This window comes from Peromyscus californicus, unplaced genomic scaffold (genome assembly GCF_007827085.1).
Source record: "Peromyscus californicus insignis strain IS unplaced genomic scaffold, ASM782708v3 Scaffold_14__1_contigs__length_90479793_seg_2, whole genome shotgun sequence".
NCBI lineage: Eukaryota > Metazoa > Chordata > Mammalia > Rodentia > Cricetidae > Peromyscus > Peromyscus californicus.
The window spans coordinates 76,522,040-76,534,571 of record NW_026294436.1 but is presented as its reverse complement, the minus strand read 5'-3'; the positions used below and the strand labels follow the sequence as shown (position 1 = coordinate 76,534,571).

The following is a 12,532-nucleotide window of genomic DNA, read 5'->3' as shown; positions in this document are numbered from 1 at the left end:
ACTGCTGGCAACTCAGACGTACTGTGTCCACTGTGCAGACAAATCGAGGCTAGTCGCTTTCCATAATCACATTAGCAGAATTGGAATTTAACTCCTACCCCCCAAGTTTCTTCTCCTAGCTACCTGCACTAGAAAAGGTAACTCGTGGAACTTGTCTGTAGAGAATGAGTGCACCCAGTTATGATTTTCAGATGTTCTCAGCCATATGGAACGTGTTTTAGAACTCGCAGTTAGCAGTCACACAAAACACATCGCTGTAAAATGCTCACGAAATCTTTTTGCTCTCTTGATGAAGACCTCATCTCCACTGAAGGTTTTAAAAGATAATCTCAAAATTCATTACTTTTAGAAAGGATCTCATTTACTGTTTGGGAAGTAGGGAGACTGTGCCCCCAGGTGGTCAAAAGCGTCCTTGCTAGCACCGGCCTTGGGTACAGCTGTGCAAGGCCAATCCAGCAGTCTCGCAAGCGCCGAAGCGCTTCCCGCCCCGCACAGCGGCGCATGCGCCTTTTGGCCTCTCCGGCTGCCGCCACAGGGTGGCGCCACTTCCCCCCAGACGCTTCGCCCGCTCCTTCCAATACCTTTGTCCAGTTCCATAAGAGCAGAGTTAGCGTCCAGCTCCTGTTCGCCATAGCCGGCGTCGGCCAGAAAAGACTTGGTTGAGTTTGACGCCATGACCGGAACAGTTACCCGACTCGCCTAGTCACAAAGATTGCAAACTCTTCTCCAGCACCGCCATCTTCTCCCGCCGCGGTCTCGCGGATTTTTCCCTCCGCGCGCTGTCAGGCAGTGTACGCATGCGCCGCGGCCGCCCCGCCGTTCGCAGGCGCCTCTGTGGGCCCCCCGCGCAGGCGCTCAGGGAGCTCCTGAACCCTGAGTTCCCGCGGCCGAGCACGAAGGGGGCGGGGCCTCGGAGGGGGAAGTGCCTCCGAGGCGCCAGGACGCTGCGACGAGAGCCAATCAGAGGGCATGACGTCAGTTTGGCGCGGAGTTTGGCGGCCGGGGCTTACAGTGGCGGGAGTTGGAGGCAAACGCGGGTCGCGTTGTGGAGGTTGCAAACGGCGGCTCGTGTGGAACTTGGGGGCCATCTTCTCGGTGTTTCCCTCCGCGGAGCCTTGTCCCCAGGCCCAGATGCTCTTCAACTCGGTGCTCCGCCAGCCCCAGCTCGGCGTCCTGCGGAACGGTGAGTAACGGTCCCAACGGCCGCTCGCCGCGGCGGGAACCACCTCCCCCAGGCGCTCCACCTTGGATCGCTGCCGACTCCGGGCCTCGAGGTCTCCCGCGGCCAGAGTGAATCCGGGTGAGCGAGGACCGCCGAAGACAAGCGTACTCTGCTTCCCTCCGGACGCTTTTCACCCGAGTCGAGCTTTTTTAAGTCGGGACGGAGGCCGAAGTTAGGACGTTGAGCTAACTGGCCTCCCAGGCTGGCTGCTTACGTCAATATCGCGCGTTAACTAGAGAAAGCATGCTTGGGTGAGTTGGGGGTGGGGGGCGCTCCGGGACCAGCGACGTGCGATCCTTGCAGAACCTTGGTGATCCCTGCAAGTTTGTTGTTCCGCACCAGTGCGCATGGCCTGCAGTTGAGGAACTCAGTTAGGCGGGGAAGACGCGACATCTGCTTTTCCAGCGCCGAAGCCCCCCTCCCCCATCTCTACGGGGTCGGAAAAGTTCGAAACTACAGACTAAAAGATGCCCATAGCCACACCCCCGAGGTGACCACGGGTCACTGTTGATTGAAGGGTGTTGTTCCAGATGTTTTTTGATGCCCGAGGTATATCCAGGAATGCGAATGAATTTTTTTTTCACTTCACGGTGGAATTCGGCCATATTCTCGTGTTACCATATAGAAAGTCAGCTCATTTTCTACAGTTCTTAAGGCAGTCTTACAGAACATTAACAATCAGAGGCGCGACTAGGTGTACGTGTCGTTGAACTAAATCTTTGAAGACTAGGCCTAAGAAAACACTGTTGAGAAGATGAAAAGGTCCTTAACGTCCTGCTCCCATCTAAAACTTTGTATTCATACTTTTTCCTTGGACACTGCCTCTCTTCCTAGAACTCTACGCAAGTAAGTTCTTGCCGTGTTGGGAATGACCGCCCCACACAATGGTTGTGAGCTATCTTTAGAGTTATAGCGCCTGAGTTTCCATTCCACCTCCTTTTTATGTGGCCAAGGAAGGCTATTCAAACTTTGTCCACTTTTCAGCCTCTCTGGTGTTTACAGACACTCGTTCAGTGATAGACGCTGGGATTCGTGTACTGTTACTCATGAAATCATTGCATCTCCTTTCCCTCCAGTGTGGCTGTGCCACCCCCACCCCTCACCCCTGTCTCTTTAGCCTACTCCCCTAGTGACTATAGTCGTAAGCAGAGATTTTACAGCTGCCTGCACTCTTCCATTCCCTATATTTTAGATAGATTTCTGTGAAAGCTGTGTGGATTGATCTTCACTCAGACAGTCAGGCACACAAGCATCTTAAATTCTAATGCCCCAAACTGAGTTGGCTTTTCCCCAAAACCTGTTACCTACAGGTTGGGAAGTGATATTTTAAACTGGTATTCCCAGCCAAAGCCTCAAAGACTCCATTTTCCTCATTATTATATGTTCAAAACGTTCCCTTAAGCTTGCTTGAAACTATCTCTTTCATCCCCACTGATTCAGCCTCTTTACCACGTACTGAATCTCTTCCATTTTCACCATTCTGTTTCCCTAGACTGGACCCTGATACTTCACTCTCTGGATTATAACAAGCCTCCAAAATGTGCTTTCAGTTCCTTTCTCCGTTGATGTCTGTAAAATGGAAATATGATTACTCTTTTGTGTATTTTAAATCGGTACCTAAAGGTTTTTTAGTATAATCTTAAACACGAAAAAATGTCATTTCTAGCCTTATTGTGAATGTTAACATCTTGAGATTTAAAGTGCTCTTAACCTTTAACTGCATCTGACACTATAAACACTATAGCAACTTGGTCATGGTATTATCTATTAAATGTGAGCAGACTCTAACTACTTGGTTGCATTTTCTTTCTTTCTTTTTTTTCTTGCATTTTCTTCTGAATTTATTTCTATTTTTCTCCCAAATTTATTCTATTGTAATTTAATGTATCCTTGAAAAGTTCTTATCACCCTCTCATGCTCCCATCAAAAGATATATAAAGTGCTGTTTTTTGTGGTTTTAATACTCATAAGTCCTGAAAGTTTCTCTTGGGATGAATTATCACCATAGATTTTAATAGTGGACAGTTGTTAGAAGCTAACTAACATTTTATGATTAAAGCAAAAAACAAAATTTTATTGAAAAATGCATCTTTTAAAGAAATGGATATAGGTATCTGGTGCCTTATAATCTCAGTTGTCTCATAATTAAGACCTCACTAATTTTTAATTTTTATTTTAAAATATGTAATGAACACCCAGAAGTTTATCTTGCGACAATGCAAGGTGTAAGATTCGGATGTGAGAATATCTTTTATAAAAGTTGAAGGAAGTGACAGGTAATAGGAAAGGAAGTCCCTCAACCCTCTCAGACAGCAGCTTTGGAAATAATGCTGTGTGGAAGTTGTTGAATGTCAAGGTGTTGATCCTCAGAAAACAAAAAGCCTTATTTTTGTGAGGCTAGGCTGTTAGCTTCCTATTGAGGAAAGAATGGACTTTTCCAGATGAGTGTTGGGGGCTGGGGAACACTACAGGTTCATAGTCTCTAGCACAGTCAACATCAAAAGTGTGTTGTGGGGAGGAGCTGCAGAAGTGATGAAGTAAGCTCAGTAAGTCATTTTAAACACTGCTTATCAGTTTGCATATTAGTGCAGGTAAAGAGGTAGAATTGAGGAATTAGCTTAATTGTGAAATTTTCCAGAACATATTGTGTCTTCTGTTTGACTTACTGGATTTCTCCTTTGAATTTGTGTGTTGTAGCCATTAGACTTAAAAATCCTGTACCACACGTGCACATTTAATTTCTTTAGATTCACAGATTATTTACAATGATATTTGATGTTAAAATTATGGAGCAATTATTAAATCTAGTATGAGTTCCTTTTCTCCTTTCTGCTCATTCCTTCTCAAACTAGATTTGACTGAGGTTCTGTTGGGCTGAAATGTCTTCTCTGTCAGAGGGGTTCCCTTTCTCATCACTTTTCTCACTTCCTTCTACTTTGCAAAAGGCAGGCATTCTCATGTCCCTATCTTACTTACACCTTGCGTGTCTCAAGATTTACAAATTTCTAGGTGTCCATCACAGATTTTAAAATAAACAAAAATGTGAGAATTGGCAGTATTCTAAGATATTAGTTTGTTTAATATTTGCAGTACACTCAACTTGTCGATTCATTAGTTCATCAGATCCTTAGTCATCAATTACTTGTTGGATGAATGTTTCTCTTACTGAGGCAGAGCATGTTAATCTAAAAAATCTGAAGTGTAGTGGGCGGTGTGGTGGTGCACGCCTTTAATCTCAGGAGCACTCAGCGGCACAGGCAGGCAGATCTCTGAGTTCGAGGACTACACAGAGAAAACAACAAAATCTGAAAGTTTTGCTAATATGTTCAAAAGCTTCAAGATGCCCAACCAGTAAAATTCTCGCAAATCTGAAATATTTCTTGGCCTCAGGTATTTTGGATAAGAATATTCAACAGAGCCAACCCTGAGGGCATGAAAGCAGAATAGGCCCCGACCCTGGCTCATTGCTGCTAGGATGAGTTAGTCAGGGCAGTGCTGGAGAGCTCACCCTGGTGATGAGGACAGGAGAACTGACAGGCTGACCAACCCTGCATTTAGTTACCCAAGCCCAGAATCAAGTTTATGAATTGACCCACCCTAACCTCTACCCCATCTATGGAAGCACATGAAGGGACCTGACCCGCAGAACACAAAGCTTCAGGATCTCCACAACAGGATATCTAGGAGAGCCCTAGTGAGGGCCCAGCATTGTTGATGTAGTAGAAACCAGAGACCTCGAACCAGACCAATGACTCTCTGCAATGAACACTTTCAAGTAAAGGTAGATGGACAAAGGGGTTTACTGTGTGACTCACTGTGTCATACTGCAGCTTCTGTGATTTTTAATTTTTTTCTTTTTTCTCTTAAATTTTGTTTTATTTTGGGGGGCTTTGAAGGGGCAAAGGGATGGGGAAATGAATGGGATCAAGATGTGTGATGTGAAAGACACACTGAATAAAAAAAAGTAAAAAAGGTTATGTGAATAAACTAGTCACAGAACAACAAAAAAGAATATTCAACGTTTGTGTATTTAAAATGAACCAACCTACGTGTTAATATTAGCAAATTAGAAACTTTCTTTCTTTCTGAATAAAATGAAAATTTACTTTTAAGTTGTTCAGCTCTGAAGCCTGCCTGACCTTATTCCTTGGGGCAGGTACATACCACTTTAAAATCATTCAAATGTATGTTAAGATGCTGTGAGTGGGTTCCTGTTAGAATTGTAGGCTCCTAGAATTTCAGCACTCTTAGGGAAAAGGAAGTTAAATTGTTAGTGAATATGGTACTAACTACAATAAACAGGTTGATACAGTAACCCTTTGAATGCTGATTGTATGTAATGATTGCTGTTTACTTAAGAGTTTCTCTTTAGAAACTCCCAAAATGAACTTGTCATGGGAGTATCAGTTTAATTGGTAATATTTTAGTGGCTGTTTCTTTGCTAAGAGTCAGATCTCCTTTTAATGTACAAGGGCACTGTTGCTTATCATAATACACTAATTGTCTACATTTAAGATAGTAAAACCCAAGCTGTATATAGTGGCACATGCCTTTAATCCCAGCACTTGGGAGTCAGAGGCAGATGGATCTCTGTGAGTTCAAGGACAGCCAGAGCTCTACATAGTGAGACTCTGTCTCAAAAAACATACATACATACATAGATATAGATATAGATTAAACTAGATGGCCTCAATAGATGTTGGGAGTGTGCTTTGATTTCTTCTTAAGAACAGCTTAAGAAAATACCAGAAATGGTATTCTGGAGAGCCATAGACAGGGAGTAGAGCTAAGCTAATTATGTAAAGTTCTGTATGAACAAATATTTAGCCAGGTATGATAGTTCATACCGATTATCCCCATCACTTGGGAGGCAGAAACAGGATCATTGCAACTTCTATGCCTCAAGACAAGCAACAAAATTAAAGATACTTATCTCCAGATTGTGAGAAATGCTAAAACATGTTTGCATTTTAATTCTTAAAGGAATTGTCTTGTTTTAGGATGGTCTTCATATTACCCTCTACAATCCCTTCTAAGTGGTTATCAGTGCAGCTGTAATGATGAGCACACATCTTACGGAGAAACAGGAGTCCCTGTTCCTCCATTTGGATGCACTTTCTGTACAGGTAAGAGAAAAACTACACTTCCTTAAATTAGTAATTTAGGTAGATGTTAAAATTATTCTAATTGTTCTCCTGTGATTTATAAGGTAGATGTTTTTTAAATGAAGGGGTTTTTTTTTGCAGGCATTTTAAAAATGTGAACAGACATAGGTATTATCTCCAGTCTTATAGTTAATAAAAGAAAGGTTATAAAAGGGAAGCTTAAAACCAACAAGCTTGATCTGCTAGTGGTCTGTCTTACTCTTCTGATTTAGCCCTTCTCAAGTCAGAATATCTGAAGACAATTTTGATGGTTTTGAGTCTTTATATATATATGGGTGTTTTGCTTGTGTGTGTGTGTGTCTGTGTATCTGTGCAGCACAAAGGCCAGAAGAAGGCCTTGGATCCCTGGGAATTGGAGTTAGAGACAGTTGTTAACATGTCATGTGGGTGTGGGAATCAAATCCTAGTTCTCTGACCTCTGAGCCATCTCTCCAACCCTGTTTTGAGTCATTTAATACCGTTGTACTCATTTGGAAACTTGTTCTATGTTCTTTGTTTTTATTCAGCTCCCGGTATGGAGCATATTTTAGCAGTTGCCAATGAAGAAGGCTTCGTCAGGTTATATAACACAGAATCACAAACTAGCAAAAAGACATGCTTCAAGGGTAAGTCTATAATTTTTAACATTTTTAATTCATAAAGCCTTTGGTAAATTACTATTTAATACAGATGTACTGAACATAGGACACAGTATTAAGATGGTGGTCCAGCTCGGGTGGAATAAGATACGTAATCATGTATATAATAAGAACAATGCCGGGCGGTGGTGGCGCACGCCTTTAATCCCAGCACTCGGGAGGCAGAGCCAGGCGGATCTCTGTGAGTTCGAGGCCAGCCTGGACTACCAAGTGAGTTCCTGGAAAGGCGCAAAGCTACACAGAGAAACCCTGTCTCGAAAAACCAAAAAAAAAAGAACAGTGAGCGATAAGCTCCTCTGCAGAAATAGGGGTCAAAGCATGCAGGACCTTGAATGTCAGACTAAAGTTATTTCCTTGTTAGGACTTGAAGGTTTTAGACCTAGAGAATGTTTTGAGAAGATTCTATTTTAGAGAATACTTCTAATATTCAGAAGATAATTTTATTTATTTATTTCAGGAAGGGGGACTTTGGGGAAATGCATATACATGTATACATGCGTGTGGAGGCCAGAGGTTGGTGTTATGTGTTTTCCTTATCGTGCTCTGCCTTACTTTGTGAGACAAGGTCTCATTGAACTTGGAGCTCATTAATTAGACTTGCACCTGGTATTATTTGGGTGTTGGGATCTGAACTCAGATCCTCTTGCTTGTGCATTAAGTACTTTACCCACTGAGCCATCTCCCCAGCCCTCAATTGGCTTTAGATGTTAGCTCTCACGTGTCGTGGAAATGTGTGATATCTATGACTCCATGATGCTCTTAGGGCCATTGACAGCAGAGTACTAGCCACTATCTTATAATTTAAACTTCTGCAGGTATGACTGTCACAGAACAGTCTGGATATGTCACACTTCACATTTTCTTTGTTTAGAGTGGATGGCTCACTGGAATGCTGTCTTTGACCTGGCCTGGGTACCTGGTGAACTTAAACTTGTAAGTGACTTTTATTAGGCCTGAGTAGATGCAGAAAAAGGGTTTCTTTCTTCAATTTAACTATGTTATTTTTGGAAGGTTACAGCAGCAGGTGATCAAACAGCCAAATTTTGGGATGTGAAAGCTGGTGAGTTGATGGGAACATGCAAAGGTCATCAGTGCAGCCTCAAGTCTGTAGCTTTTTCCAAGTTTCAAAAAGGTACGTTGGTGTTCATCATTTTAGTCCCTTAATGGTGGGGAGATACAATGCCATAATTGTTTGTCTTTGCTCTGTCAAAGTTGTTTATTTAATCTCACTAGGTGGTGAAGATTTCAGTATGACTGAAAATCTTAATGAAGTTAAGTTGGTTAAGGCCCATTAATTTTTTTTTTTTTTTCTTAATGTGTATGGGTGTTTTGCCTGCATGTATGTCTGTGCACTGCATGTGTACTGTGCCTGTGGAGGCCCTGGGACTAGCGTTAAGAAGGTTGTGAGCCACTCTGAGGGTACTGGAAATCAAATCCAGCTCCTATGGAAAAGCAATACTTTAATTTCTGAGCTGTCTCTCCAGCCCCTTGTGTCCATTTTTAGATCATTATCTCCATCTTGTCCTGGGAAGTTTAATAGTCTTAAGGCAATTTTGGTTTTTCTATGACCAACTTTGAAGATGGGTAAGATAGTACTATTGTTAACTTTTTGAGTTTTTGAGACAGTCTCACTATGTGACCCTGTAGACCTTACTGTGTAAAGCAGGCTGTCCAGGAACTCCCTGAGATTCATCTGCTTCTGCCTCCCACATGCTGCGATTAAAGGCATGTGCCATTGTGCTTGGCAGAATACTCTGTTTTTAAAAAGAATATTATCATTTATTCACACAGATACTCAGGAATATTAAACTGAGCGATTGAATTGGTTTAGGCTTTTGGCAAAGTTAAACTTTGGTATTTTTCTGGGACAGAGTCTCAGACTCCTCAGAAATTTTTGAGCCTCCCACCTCAGCCTGCTACATTGGTGTTACAGGCATGTGTCACCATCCCCAGGTCACAGAGTTACTTTTAGTCTGCTCTAGTTGCTGTGAAGCTAAAATTCTGAAGAGGTAGTGTATGTCGTGAGTTTCAATTGCCACATAACTTGTCATTAACGTGTATGTTATATGAAATTAAGAATGTTTGTTCTGATTTGTTGTACTCTTAGATTTAAGTTTTAAAAGTGTACATGTGGATAAGTTTATGCTAATATGTAAAAGAAAAGTCATTGGATGGACAGGGAGCTGGTGGGTTTTTATCCTGGCTGCTAGTAGTACTTTAGTTAACCTAGTTGGAAACTGCCCACAAGGTCCCATAGGTTGGTCGGTGAAACAGATTAGGTTTCAGCCTGCCTTCCCCTTAGCCATGCATAGAATGGCATTAGACAACTTTACATTTTATTTTAGGCTTTGCATTGTCATTTTGATCTCCTTGGGACTTCATTTTTTAATTCAGTTGGATTGGTGCCCAATACCATTTTATTCATGAAAATAATTGTGGGCATAAAAGGAGGTGAGATATGGACCCACTTTTTAAACCCTGGAGACTACAAATGCTTAGTGAAGTTTTTGTATGGATATTTTTTTAGTTTTATAGTAGCATGGTAGAAAAGTTCTTTGGTATAGTCATTCAACCCTATATGAACAGGATACAAGTGATCCTAATTGGACATGATGATACTGATGAAATTTGTCTCCCCTGAATAGCTACCTTCTGAAGATTTGTAAATTAGACATGTACACTTTGTTTTGCCAGAAAGAAGGAGATAGCATTAGAATTTCTGGTAGATAATTAAAATTACCTAAATTTATTTCTGTGTCTCCTAAAAGCTTACATCTCATATTTGAACCTTTCTCATTCTTCATTTCAGTTTAAAGCCAATCCTTCATCCTAAGTTACTGGTTCTCGACCCCAGTGAACATTGGCTCTCTAAAGATTTTTTTTAAACATGCTAACTAATTAAATGGTAATCTCTGGGAGGTGAGCCAGGTGTTTTTTGTTTTTGTTTTTTAAAACCTCATCAAGGGATTCCAGTGTACAGCTAAGCTTGAAGAATTTTTATAGCTTTTTAAATTTAAACTTATTTTAAGAATTTCATTCGTGAGTACTGCATGTACATCATTTCTGCCCCTTCCCCTCCAACTCTTCCCATATAACTCCACATTTTCAAATTTATGACCTTTTACATTAGTTTTGCATACACACGTATGTATTTATGTGTCAGGTTTCTGTAGCTGTGGGGATACTGCTGTTCTTCCAGTCGCTTTCTGCTTGATTGTGGGCAAAACTCCCACAATTTTGTTTCTTTGACTTCTTCATTATTAATCAAGAGTATGATAAAGCTTACAGCTGTTTGGAGACAAGACCCAAAAGTAAAAATTCTGTGAGTTTGAGCTTTGGTTAGCTCAGGGAAGGTGGGCCACACTAGCATGTATATATGTTCAAACTGACAATAGGACCTCTCCATGGCATGGTTAAGGGGAAGGTGTTTATTGTAGATATGAGAGAGAACAGCCAGTGGTATCTGGACGAGTCAAGAGCAGAGAAAGTAGTAGACTGAGCATGGCCAGCAGTCTGGACCAACCGGGCCAAGAGAGAAGCAGGAGCAGAGCAGAGATAGAGAGAGGGGGTGAATGAGTAGCTGGGGTAAGGGAAGCCTGTGAGCTGGGGAAGTTTAGAGTAAGGAGGAGCTGAGAAGAGGTACTTGTGATACTGAGGGAGCTTGCAAGCCAGTGTGGGCTTCAGTAGGCTAATAGGTAACAGATAGCCGTTTCTCCCTTCTGCCTGTTGAAATTTGGGGAAATGGAGTTTCCTTTGGACCTGACAATATGTACTTACAATCTACTGAGTCTATTTAGTGTTGCTTGTATGTACATGAATTTAAGGCTGACCACTGAGGATTAGAAACTTATCAGTTTCCCAGCTGGTCCATAGAAGAAATTAACTTTTCTCTCTCTCTACAACCATTGATTTTCCTGTAGTTTTCATCTAAGGGTGAAGCCTTGTGAGATTTCCTCTGCACATGTTGGCGTGTTGGCTGGTATTGTCATTCTGTGGGCCTTGATTAGGCAGCCACATTGTTGAGGTTTCCAAGGTGCAGCAGCCCTGTGATATCTAGAAGACGCCATGTCAAAGCAGGTGTTATGCTCTTTTGGCCCTTAGGATCTTGAACACTCCAGCTCCTGTAGTGTTCCTGAGACCTGTGTGTAGGGTTATGTTATAAATGTACCAGTTGAGGGTGGGCACAGAACAATCACTTACCTGCATTTCAGCTGTGAGTCTCTGTAAATAGTTTCCATCCGCTACAAAAAGAAGCTGCTTTGATGAGGGCTGAGCTCCACATTGACCTGGCTGGTGCACAATGGGTAAACTGTTGAAACCATATGACATGTGCAATAATTAATACAGGAGGGCATTGGCTCCGTCCTTTAGTTTGTTAGCCCCAATCATGTCATCCCGAGATGAGGCTGGGTTGGGAGACAGAAGTAAAGGTTCACTCTCTAGCACTTCTACTCTGTGCTCTTCTTGTGATAGAACCCCTCTCCACCTATCTTACCCTGGGTTCTCCACCTCCAAAGAAAGGTGGCATGTTTTTCTATTTCCATTCAGTTACCTTTTGACTCATTTGCTGCGGTCTAGTCACTTGATTTAGTTAACCATGTGTTTTTGTTCAGTATCTACAAAGCTCTCAAGTAGTTGTTTTGCTACTTTGTTCAATTTATAGCTATTATAGTTGAGTCAGTTTGTTAAATGCTCATTCTTCCATATAAGAAGCAGAATTTCTTTTTAAAATTTTTTTTATTTATGTATACATTTTGCAGTAAACCTAGGGCCTTGTATGTACTGGGTGAATGCTATGCTACTGAAGCCATGTACCTCGCTTTCATTTTTACTTAAAAAACAAAACATTACAACTGAATGGAAGTTCTGTGTTCTTTTCAATCATGGTGCTCCCTTCCGTACCCAGAGGCAGTCCTTTTACAAATTGTATGAGATTGTGTATTCTCGTGCTCAGACAATATAACTTGCCAAATTGGAGTATCTCCATAGTAGTTCTGCTGAGAATATTTTTAGGAGTTTCTTATCTTTTCTCTGCTCGTTTCTCATCTGTAAAACAGAAGAGTAATACATACCTACTAGATTGACAGGAAAAAGTGAGATAATGTGTGAAAAGTATGTAGAAGGGTATATATTACTTAAGGTAGTAAGCTCTCCTCTGTGTTAACGATTGCTTGGTTATCATTTTTCTAGAATCTCTAATGCCAAATTCAGTACTTTTGGAGAATGTGTTCTCTAGGAAATTTAAATAGAAAATATATCTTTGACTCGTTTTGCCAACATTTCGATGAACTCTTTTTCCACAGCTGTATTCTGTACGGGTGGGAGAGATGGCAACATTATGATCTGGGACACCAGGTGCAACAAAAAAGGTAAGCTGGTTTTCTCTAAATTTTGATAAATGTGATATCACCCTATGCTTAGTAACATAATTAAGATACTGAAAATAAAATGAAAATGTTAGTTATTTCATCTGATACCAGCAGGGGGCACTTGTGTTCACAGTCCTA

At 41.6% G+C, this 12,532-nt stretch overlaps 2 protein-coding genes across 2 annotated transcripts in view; one reads left to right on the top strand and one right to left on the bottom strand.

The window, feature by feature from the left end:
* The window catches only part of Ints7 (integrator complex subunit 7), a 59,011-nt gene extending 58,213 nt beyond the window's left edge, over positions 1–798 (bottom strand). The window contains exon 1 of the mRNA XM_052738020.1: positions 582–798. Coding sequence (XP_052593980.1) covers positions 582–675 — 94 coding nt within the window. The 5' untranslated portion in view covers positions 676–798. The remainder of the gene's footprint in view (positions 1–581) is intronic.
* Positions 799–861: 63 nt separating this feature from the next.
* Positions 862–12,532, top strand: part of Dtl (denticleless E3 ubiquitin protein ligase homolog) — a 39,480-nt gene continuing 27,809 nt past the window's right edge. Inside the window, exons 1-6 of the mRNA XM_052738021.1 lie at positions 862–1,183; positions 6,223–6,348; positions 6,894–6,992; positions 7,897–7,958; positions 8,037–8,157; positions 12,329–12,394. Coding sequence (XP_052593981.1) covers positions 970–1,183; positions 6,223–6,348; positions 6,894–6,992; positions 7,897–7,958; positions 8,037–8,157; positions 12,329–12,394 — 688 coding nt within the window. The 5' untranslated portion in view covers positions 862–969. The remainder of the gene's footprint in view (positions 1,184–6,222; positions 6,349–6,893; positions 6,993–7,896; positions 7,959–8,036; positions 8,158–12,328; positions 12,395–12,532) is intronic.